The following is an 11,442-nucleotide window of genomic DNA, read 5'->3' as shown; positions in this document are numbered from 1 at the left end:
TATACCAGTAACAAAAAGGCTCTTTGAGCATTGTGCAAAATTAACCATATTCTGACCTGTAATGATAATCTTTACCAGAAAGAAAGACCTGCTCAGCATTATCCAAAGACCAGCTCCTCAAGACACCCAGAGGATGTACGATGGCCTATGAAAAAAAAATCATTTAAATATGAACTAAAATACCACCACAGAACAGCAAATCATTTTACATGGATTCATAAATGAGTAGCACCCAGCATGCAGTTTATATACTTATTTGGCCAGACATTCCTCTGGAAAATGAACACCACAGATAAGCTGCACTTCATCATAGATATGCTATAAACTCAAGAACACAGCTAGCATTTGTAACTGTATTTATAAACTGCTTATCAATGTCTATTAAATGTAGAGTTAATGCTAAACAAATAAAATATTAATAAATTAACTAGTTATAAATGCTTAATAATTATTTATTTATAGTATGCAGATGTTATAAAGTGTTACTCAACAGTTTGCGATGAAAATATTCCTGTAGTTTGTTTTCTTTTCCTCCTACAATGAGCCTAAGCAATCCAATCATATTGGCCATCACTTATTCGCCAGGTAAAACATACCTGATGATATAAATTAAAGATATGAGACTCTATATGGTTAAGACCTGCAGAATAAGCCTAACTTTCAGAATCTCATTCATCACTGTAAAACGATGACAAAACATCAGGCTAATAACACATACAGTATTGTGGGGCTAACAGGCAGTCAGCACAATTTTTAATGTGCTAATGTAATACAACGAATAACACGAATTCAGTAAAATATAGATAAATCTGAAACTCTTACATCAAACGTGCTTTTACCATCTTAGTTTAATGCATGAGTCACTAAGCACATTAGCCGAAATAAAATAAAACTTAATAGAAAAATCGGTACTTACACTTTCCTTGTCATCCGTGTCGTCCATTAGCGCATCCATGATCCAATCCGACAGGTGACGCTGTCACAAAAAACTAGGGTCCTAAAGATGCGGTCCTAAAAATGCGGTCCTGAGAGTGCAGCCACTCCAGTTGTGCAGTATTACCCTTCTCCGCTGAGTCGACTCGTCGGGGCGTTGATTGGACGCTGTTTTTTCAGTGCGATTTGCATAGAGAGAGAGAAAAAGAGAGAGAGGGGAGAGTGAGAGAGAGACCTTATGACACAGATAAAGACTGAAGGAGAGAAGGGGTCATGAAAGATGAGAAGTGAGGAGAAAGAAAGAAGGAAAGAAAGAAAGAAAGAAAGAAAGAAAGAAATGAAAGACAATTAAAAAATCAATGAAGAAAGAATAAAAAGAAGATAGAAAGTTTTAAAAAGAAATAAAAGATACAGATTGAAAAGAAAAAAAATAAAGATGCAAATTTAGGAAAGAGAAAGAGAAAAAAATAAGAAAGAAAAAAATAAATCAAAATGGAAGATAGAAATTAAAGAAAAAGAAAAAAAAAATAAGCGCACAAAGAAAGAATAAATGAAAGATAGAAAACAAAAAAGAAAGAAAAAATAAAGATAATTAAAAAGAAAAACAAATAAAGAAAAGAAAAAAATTAAGAAAGACAAAGAAAGAAACAATGGAAAGAAAAATAAAAAATTAAGTGAAAAAAGAGAAAAAAATTACTTATGAAAGAAAGATATAAAATAATAGAAAGAGAAAAAGATAGAAAAAATAAGTGAAGAATTAATGAAAGATAGAAAAAGAAAAGAAAGATAAAATTAAAGAAAGAAGGGACTAAAGAAATGAAAAGATAAAATGAACGAAAGAAGGAAAGAAAAATAAAATAATTAAGATAAAAATGAAAGAAAGAGAAAGAAAAATAAAAAAGGATTAAAAGAAAAAATAAAGAAATGTAGAAAAAGGAAGAAATAAATGAAAAAGATGGAGAAAAAATATCAAGAAAGAAAGAGGAAAATAATAGAAAGAGATAAAAAATTAAGATAAAACAGAAGTAAGAGAAAAAAATTACTAAAGATAGGAATTAAAAAAAACAAAGAGAAAGAAAGGGAAAATAAATGAACAAAGCATGAATAAAAGTTAGAAAAAAATAAAGATAAAAATTAAAGAAAGAGGAAAACTAAAAGAAAGAAGGATTAAAAATAAAGGGTGAAAGAGAAAAAATTAATTTAGAAAGAATGAAAGATAGACAGAAAAATATTACAAAGAGAAAACAAAGAAAGATAAAAAAAGAAAATACAAGAGAAAAACACAAAATCAAGAAAGAGAAAAAGTAAAGAGAAAGAGAAAATAAAGAAAGACAAAAATAAACATAAAGAGAAAAAAGAAAGAAAATAAAAGATAGAAAATAAATAAAAAATAAAGAATAAATGAAAGATAGGAAACAAAAAAAGAAAGAGAGAGTAAAGAGAAAGAAAGAAAATAAAGAAATATTAAAAGAAAGAAAGAGAGAAAGATAAAATTAAGATAAAAGAAAAAGTAAAGATAAAAATTTAAGAAATGATAAGAAAATAAAAGAAAGGATTAAAAGAAAAAAGAAAGAGAAAAAATAAAGAGAAAATGAAAGAGAAAAAACTGAAAATTAATATGAAAAGAAAGATTGAAGAAAGTAAGAGAAAAAAAAGTGTGTGTGTGTGTGTGTGTGTGTGTGTGTGTGTGTGTGTGTGTGTGTGTGTGTGTGTGTGTGTGTGTGTGTGTGTGTGTGTGTGTGTGTGTGTGTGTGTGTGTGTGTTTACATACACGAGTGTGGAGCATAACAGTTTCATTAGCATGGTAATGAGCTGCTATTAATAGTTGAGTTCTCTCATTATTAAAGTTCATATTCATGTCTGTGGATCTCTGCTATGGCCTGAACTCTGCTGTCAGGAATGCTGCTGTCTGTCACACATCCACATAAATTGCTTTTGGAAAAAAATCCAGAAAGTCTAACAGTTCCTGATTCTGTGTCCATATTCTGTCTGTCTGCCCATTAGCAATTCATGAGTTCCCCGAGGACGTCTTTACCAAAGAGCAGCGGAAGAGAGGAGCGATACTACTGCACGTGCTGTGTGTGAGTCTATCTATCTATCTATCTATCTATCTATCTATCTATCTATCTATCTATCTATCTATCTATCTATCAATCTATCTATCTATCTATCTATCTATCTATCTATCTATCTATCTATCTATCTATCCATCCATCCATCCATCCATCCATCCATCCATCCATCCATCCATCCATCCATCATCTATCTATCTATCTATCTATCTATCTATCCATCCATCCATCCATCCATCCATCCATCCATCCATCCATCCATCCATCCATCCATCCATCCATCCATCCATCCATCCATCCATCCATCCATCCATCCATCTATCTATCTATCTATCTATCTATCTATCTATCTATCTATCTATCTGTCTCTCCATCTATCTATCTATCTATCTATCTATCTATCTATCTATCTATCTATCTATCTATCTATCTATCTATCTATCTATCTATCTATCTATCTATCTATCTATCTATCTGTCTTATTGTCTGTTTGTCTGTCTATGTATCTGTCTGTCTATCTATCTATCTATCTATCTATCTATCTATCTATCTATCTATCTATCTATCTATCTATCTATCTATCTATCTATCTATCTATCTATCTATCTATCTATCTATCTATCTATCTGTCTGTCTGTCTGTCTGTCTGTCTGTCTGTCTATGTGTCTGTCTGTCTGTCTGTCTGTCTGTCTATCTATCTATCTATCTATCTATCTATCCATCCATCCATCCATCCATCCATCCATCCATCCATCCATCCATCCATCCATCCATCCATCTGGCCGTAGTGTATGCTTTTGAATGAGTGTATATGGGTGTTTCCCAGTACTGGTTTGCAGCTGGAAGGGCATCCGCTGTGTAAAACATATGCTGGATAAGTTGGCAGTTCATTCCGCTGTGGTGATCCCGGATAAATAAAGAGACTAAGCCGAAAGAAAAATTAATGAATGAAATACCGATTCATCTGACCACAGTACAGGTTTCCACTGTGGGATGGTCCATCCCAGATGCCTTCAAGCCCAGAGAAGTCGACAACGCTTCTGGACACTGTTAACATAGGGCTTCCTTTTGTCACAGTTTTAACTGGCATTTGCGGATGTAACTACCTATTAACTATTATGATACTTGACAAAGGTTTGCCGCAGTAGTCCTGAGCCCATGTGGTGCTATGGCTCATAGATGAATTAGGATTCTTGATTCTTGATAAGGAGTCTGAGAGCACGGTTGTTCAGCCTAAGCTTGAGGCCTTGTCTTTTACACACTGAAATTCCTTAAATTTTTAATTAATGTTCTGCTCTGTTGAAGGTGAAATATCCAAATGTCTTCCTATCTTTCTGTAAGGAGCATTGTTTTAAACCAGGGGTCACCAACCTTTTGGAAACTGAGAGCTACTTCTTGGGTATCGTTTAATGTGAAGGGCCAGTTTGACACACACTTCCTAATAACAAAGTTGCTCAATTTACTTTTAATTATATGTCATTGATAATTAATGATATTCATCTATTTGAAGACGCTGATCATGTTAATGTCTCACAATAGTTGTCAACAATGATTGGAAACAGATCAGTATCAACCAATGCAAGTGTGATTTAAAAAGAATAGCTACAAAAAATATTAGATGCAACTTACTGGTATGTGGTGCTATGGTAAGCTAATTTTATTACAGGCCCACGGGCAACTCATGTGGTCCTCGCGGGCTACCTGGTGCCCGCGGGCACCATGTTGGTGACCCCTGTTTTAAACATTTCAATCATTTTCTCATGTATTCATTGGCAAACTGGTGATTCTCGGCCCATCTTTGCTCCTGAACGACTAGACCTTTCTTGGATGCTGCTTTCAAATCATAATTACAATAATCACAACATTATTTAACCAGTTTACCTGATGACTAGCCCTAAGCCACTCCTGTCCCAACTTATTTCGGAGTTTATTGCGGGTCTGAATGACATGAAAGTATATTTACAAATGAGATAAAGTTGACCAGACACAGCATGAAATATTTTATGTTCATGCTGTCTGCAATTACATACGAGTCGAAGCAAATTTGGAAATCACTCCTTTCTTTTTTAGCTGCGTTTTCCATACTGCTTCTGATTTGAAGTTGTACGTACTGTAGCTACCCGGTATGAACATCTGTCTGTCCTCTGGTCGCAGGCGATCTACATGTTCTACGCTCTGGCTATTGTTTGCGATGATTATTTCGTGCCGTCCCTGGAGAAGATCTCAGAGGTGAGTCTCAGAGCCGCCTGTCTTCATTTCACCCGACAGATCATTACTTCTGCTATCCATCATAAAATGAAGCGATGACAGCCTTGTTTCCCGGCTCTCCCAGGAGTGCGCACTGGTGCTGTGTGCATGAACTCTGGGTAAAGTGTTAATTAATGCGTCCGCGTTGGAAAGTGCGCATCCTTCTGGGAAATTTCCTTTTGTTCGAGTCTCTTTAGGAACTGGGATTTGCTGAGGATTTGTAAATCAATCCTAGTCGATTCTCACGGCAAACAAACGCTTTCTAACTGCACGAGACAAGATTTTTTATTTATAATAATTAAATACCAGCCATTTGTTTAAATATCAGCTACTGCACTGCTAATTAAATGGTAAGAGTTTTAATCTAATTAATCCACGTTAAACCAGTTTAACATTATTAAAAGTATATAGCTGAGTACTATTGTTTTTGGCTTGTTCTACCTTTTATAACCAGTGAAAAAAGTTTTTTTTTTAAATGTCTGATGGTAAATCATACTAAATGTTTACTCTTTTATTTCCGTTAGGATTACCTAAATGATTGACATTTGCTAAATGCCAGAACAATGAGAGGTTTTATTTTTTGAGATTTTGTTATTCATTTCTAGACAGTCAAAAGTTTACACAGATTTCCTTGATGTTTTTTTTTAGCTTTGCTTTTAAACTGTATAACTTTGGTCAAGTGTTTTGGGTCTCCTTCCACAAGCTTCTCACAATAGTTTGCAGGAATTTTGGCCCATTCCTCCTGACAGAATTGCTGAGTCACATTGGTTGGCTGTCTTGCTTGCGCAAGCTTTTTCAACTCTGCCCACAAATTTTCTACAGGATTGAGATCAGGGCTTTGTGATGGCCACTCCAAAACATTCACTCTGTTGTCCTTAAAGCACATTTTCACTAATTTGGCAGTGTGCTTAGGGTCATGGTCTGTTTGGAAGACACATTTGTGGCCAAGTTGTAATTTCCTGGCTGATGTCTTGAGATGTTGCTTCAGTATTTCTCCATAATGTTCTTTCTTCATGATGCCATCTATGCTGTGAAGTGGACCAGTCCATCCTGCAGCAAAACAGCCCCACAGCATGATGCTGCCGCCCCCATACTGCACAGTTGGGATGGTGTTCTAGGCTTGTGCGCTTTCCTTTTTGTCCTCCAAATGGTCATTATGGCCAAACAGTTCAATCTTAGTTCCATCAGAGCACAGCACATGTCTCCAATATTAGTCTTTTTCCCAGTGTAATTTAGCTCATTGTAATCTGGCTTTGTTGTTGATTCTGGCTTGTTGATTTTCCCATGTTGTCACACAGTGAAGCAGTGTGTTTGAGCTTTTCCTTCAACACTATTCTACAGTTGTGCCTCACATTAACTCAAATGTTGTCAATTAGCCAATCAAAAACCTCCAAAAGCTTGACATCATCATCTGAGCTTTTTCAGAGGCAGAATAATCTTATTGTGTGTAAACTTGACTTTCAAGAAGAGTTATAACAATTTCTCAACATCTCTCTCTCATTATTCTGCTATTAAGCAGAACAGAAACACATGTGATCATCCTGACTTACCTAAAAGAGAAAAAGTTTAGTCACATTAACATCTGACTTTTTAAATGGTGATGTGCCTTTTATACAGTGTATGCACACTTCTGCTTTCAACTGCTCATACATTGTGAAGAAGACTTGCATTTAATCATGCAAGCTGAAGTATGAACTGAATGTCATATTTTTGGAAATGTAATTGCATGCTAAATTAGGATTGGCATGAACTGTTAAAGAAAGCATTGTTAGTAGCACATCATTGCTTGTAACTCATGATTAATAGTGATGCTCTTCATCAGAATCTGCAGCTGAGTGAAGATGTGGCCGGAGCGACTTTCATGGCTGCAGGAAGTTCAGCTCCTGAATTGTTTACTTCCTTAATTGGTCAGTTCACCCTCAAACTCACGCTTGATTGATTATTATTTCATAACCTGTAAGATGTGAGCATGCGAGAAGTAATTTGCCTTTAAAACAATGGTGTATTAGTTATTGTATTTACTAACACTGACTATGAAAAATCATGTGTAGGATTTATTAATGACAGTTCAGCATTTACTAATGCATGTTTGTTCATATTAGTAAATACATGATGTAACATTAACTAACGGACCATTATTTTATACATTATAGAAGTCTTATCTTAATTGCCTTGATGACAGATTGATGTGTTTTCACAAAATAAATGAATCCCCTGCTGAAAAATCCAGCTTAAACCAGCCTAGGCTGGTTGGCTGGTTTTAGCTGGTTGACCAGCCTGGTTTTAGAGTGGTTTTGGCCATTTCTAGGCAGGTTTCCAGCCATTTCCAGCCTGGTTTTAGCTGGTTAGACTGGAAAGTGACCAGCTAAATCCAGTTAAAACCAGCTTTACTGTCTGGTTTAAGCTGGACATCGCTGGGCTTGGCTGGGCTCCCAGCCTGGCTAGGCTGGTTAAGCTGGTCTTAGCTGGTCATCCCCCAGCCTGACCAGCTAAGACCAGGCTGGAAATGGCTGGAAACCAGTCTGCAAATGGCCAAAACCCCTCTAAAACCAGCCTGGTCAACCAGCTAAAACCAGCCAATCATCCTAGGCTGGTTTAGGCTGTTTTTTTCAGTAGGGTCTGTACATAATATGTTATTCTGATGTTTATTAAAACAACACGCATGGACCATGAGATGAAAGTGAATGTTTTTATGTTTATAATAATAGACCTGTTTATATACGGCATATATAGAATTGTGTAAAGCATGCTTTTCTTGGAAATTTGGAGGCTTTGAATTATTATGTTATGATTTATACCACAGATTGGTTTAAAAAAATGGTTAAATAATTCAGTGTGTGATCATATCCAACATATTCATGTGCTTGACTGGCAGGTGTGTTCATCACAAAGGGAGATGTCGGCGTTGGCACTATAGTTGGATCAGCCGTCTTCAATATATTGGTCATTATTGGTGTGTGTGGCATCTTTGCCCGTCAGGTAGATATAATGATCCTAGCATACACATATCATCATGCACATGTCTCTCAGCTTAGATTTGAGCAGAATCATAAAAAAGTAACTGTTGAATAAATTAGAATATTAGAGTCGTCATAAAAAGGATTGGATTAGATCGGGGATGGGCAAACTTGATCCTGGAGGGCCGGTGTTCCTGCAGACTTTTTCTCCAACACTAGTCAAACACACCTGAACACACTAATCAGTGTCTTCAAGATCACTAGACCGCTGCAGGCAGGTGTGTTTGATTAGGGTTGGAGCAAAAGTCTGCAGGAACACTGGTACTCCAGGATCAAGTTTGCCCATCCCTGTATTATATAGTCAATTTTTCCCACTGTCGTGATGTACATCCACTTGAAACAGTCCTGAATTGAGAAAAAAAATGCATGATTTAACTTTTTGGGAACTGATTGGGTTGCTGAAAGACAGGCGTTGCTATCAAAATGAAGGAAAATTGGTGAATGGACGCATTCAGAGCAGAACGAGACACACACTGATAGCCCCACCCTACTGGACTTATAGCCCCTCCTTAAAGGACTGATAAGCACACCCTGAATGACTGATAGCTCCGCCCTAAATGGCTGATAGCCCTTCCCCAAATGGCTATTAGCCCTGCCCTTAATGACTGCTAGCTCCGCCCAAAATAACTGATAGCCTTGCCCTAAATGACTGATAATCCCGCCCTAAAGGACTGATAAGCTCCGTCTTAAATGACTGATAGCTCCTCCCTACATAACTGATATCCCCACCCTAAAGGACTGATAGCCATGCCCTAAAGGACTGATAGCCCTTCCCTAAATGACTGATAAACACGCCCCTAAGGACTGAAAGCCTTTCTTAAATGGCTGATAGCCCCACCCTAAATGACTGATAGCTCCTCCCTACATGACTGATATCCCCATCCTAAAGGACTGATAACCCTGCCCTAAATGACTGATAGCCCCCCCTAAATGGCTGATAGCCCCGCCCTAAATAACTGATAGCTTCGCCCTAAGTAACTGACAGCCTCGTCCTAAATGACTGATAGCCCTGCCCTAAATGACTGATAATCACGCCCTAAAGGACTGATAAGCCCAGTCCTAAATAACTTATAGCCCTTCCCCAACTGGCTGATAGCCCCGCCCTAAAGGACTGATAGCCCTTCCCTAAATGACTGATAAACACGCCCCTAAGGACTGAAAGCCTTTCTTAAATGGCTGATAGCCCCACCCTAAATGACTGATAGCTCCTCCCTACATGACTGATATCCCCATCCTAAAGGACTGATAACCCTGCCCTAAATGACTGATAGCCCCCCCTAAATGGCTGATAGCCCCGCCCTAAATAACTGCTAGCTCCGCCCTAAATAACTGATAGCTTCGCCCTAAGTAACTGACAGCCTCGTCCTAAATGACTGATAGCCCTGCCCTAAATGACTGATAATCAGGCCCTTAAAGGACTGATAAGCCCAGTCCTAAATAACTGATAGCCCTTCCCCAAATGGCTGATAGCCCCGCCCTAAAGGACTGATAGCCCTTCCCCAAATGGCTGATAGCCCTGCCCTAATTAAAAGAGGCACACCTAAAATTTTAGCCAGTTCATTTTGGAATCACACTGAACACAAATAGCACGTAAATAAGTTTATTATTGGCCACTCATAACACTACAGTGAGTGTTTATTCAGTAATATACTGTATGCACGTAATATATATTCATTTGTGTCCTAGACAGTGGTCCTTACCTGGTGGTCCCTGTTCAGAGACTCTCTGTACTACATCTTCTCAGTATTGGCATTGATTCTGGTCAGTGTGTCTGTGTATGTACAATACAATCTTAAGCCATGAAGATAGTAGCTCTACTCTTATTCTGTTTATCTTCTGCTGTAGGTTATCTTTGATGAAAGAGTTGTGTGGTAAGTTAGCATTAGAAAGTGAATATCTTCTTATATTGTGGTGGTTGAATGCTAATCTTTGAATGCTATGATGTACTGTTACAGGTGGGAATCTATGCTTCTCATCTCTATGTATGGAGTCTATATCCTCATCATGAAGTGAGTATAATCCTGCTCCTCGTCACACTCTCTTGTCCAAAGACTTGGTTAGGTGTGCTTTATTATAGTAGGGACTTATGTTTTGCAAGGTAATTAACCTGGAACATGTTAATATGTTAAAAAACATGCTAACATAAGCTAAAAAATATTAGCCATGTGGTATAAATATGCTAGCAACATGCAAATCCATGATAGCTACATGATAAACATATTGAATAGATGTTAACAATTAGCTAAGCATGCGAGCAGTGTGCTAACCATCGTAGCATCATGCTAATTTTTCGAAAAATGTGGTAAAGACGGTAGCAGTGTACTAATTCATGTTAGTAATGTTGGAAATATGGTAGTTGCACGCTACTAAATGCAAATGGTTAAACATGCTAGCTAACAGTAGCTGAAACATATTCACCATGTGGTAGGAATATGCAAATTCATAATGACCATTTTACCCATGTTAATCAGTTCATCATGCTAGTATTGTGTTAGCCTTGCAACACTCATGCTAAACATGCTACCAACATGTTTATTCATGCTAACAATGTGATAAACAGTAGCAGCATACTAATTCATGCTAGCAATATGGTAAACATGGTAGCCGCATACTAAATAGTTATGATATTAAAAACATGGTAACAGTGGCTAAAGCATGTTAGCCATATGCTATGAAAGCAAATTCACAATGACTGTGTTAGCGATGACTGTAATCAGCTAACCATACTTGTAGCTTGTTAATTTTGCAACCATCATGCTAAACACGTTACCAACATTTTAATTCATGCACACAATTAGATAAACATAGTAGCAGCAAGCTATTTCATGCTAGTAATATGATAAACATGGTGGCAGCATACTAAATAATGATGTTAAAAACATGGCAACAGTAGCTGAAACATGTTAGCTACATGCTATAAAAGCAAAATCACAATGGCCATGTTAGCTATTTTAATCAGCTAACCATACTTGTAGAGTGTTAACCTTGCAACACTCATGTTAAACATGCTAATGACATGTTAGCTCATGCAATAAATGTGATAAACATAGTAGCAGCAAGCTAATTCATGCTAGCAATATGGTAACATGGAAGCACCATACTAGATAATGATGATGTTAAAAACGTGGTAACAGTAGCTAAAACATGTTAGCCATGAGCTATAAAAGCAAATT

General features: G+C 37.0%; 1 protein-coding gene and 1 long non-coding RNA gene across 7 annotated transcripts in view; one reads left to right on the top strand and one right to left on the bottom strand.

Annotated features, from left to right (window-relative positions):
* LOC101886471 (uncharacterized) overlaps window positions 1-960 on the bottom strand; it is a 2,289-nt gene extending 1,329 nt beyond the window's left edge. For both annotated transcript variants that reach the window (XR_012382896.1, XR_012382897.1), the window contains exons 1-2: window positions 917-960; window positions 57-145 (exon numbers count right to left, since the gene is read on the bottom strand). This is a non-coding gene — a long non-coding RNA (uncharacterized lncRNA). The remainder of the gene's footprint in view (window positions 1-56; window positions 146-916) is intronic.
* LOC101886560 (sodium/potassium/calcium exchanger 3) overlaps window positions 1-11,442 on the top strand; it is a 57,395-nt gene that overhangs the window by 27,740 nt on the left and 18,213 nt on the right. For all 5 annotated transcript variants that reach the window (XM_073907598.1, XM_073907599.1, XM_073907600.1 and 2 more), the window contains 7 exons: window positions 2,938-3,014; window positions 5,160-5,234; window positions 7,075-7,159; window positions 8,128-8,231; window positions 9,956-10,030; window positions 10,115-10,140; window positions 10,225-10,278. In XM_073907598.1, coding sequence (XP_073763699.1) covers window positions 2,938-3,014; window positions 5,160-5,234; window positions 7,075-7,159; window positions 8,128-8,231; window positions 9,956-10,030; window positions 10,115-10,140; window positions 10,225-10,278 — 496 coding nt within the window. The remainder of the gene's footprint in view (window positions 1-2,937; window positions 3,015-5,159; window positions 5,235-7,074; window positions 7,160-8,127; window positions 8,232-9,955; window positions 10,031-10,114; window positions 10,141-10,224; window positions 10,279-11,442) is intronic.

This window comes from Danio rerio, chromosome 7, assembly GCF_049306965.1.
Source record: "Danio rerio strain Tuebingen ecotype United States chromosome 7, GRCz12tu, whole genome shotgun sequence".
In the NCBI taxonomy this organism is placed as follows: domain Eukaryota; kingdom Metazoa; phylum Chordata; class Actinopteri; order Cypriniformes; family Danionidae; genus Danio; species Danio rerio.
This window is presented reverse-complemented; position numbering and strand designations above follow the sequence as displayed.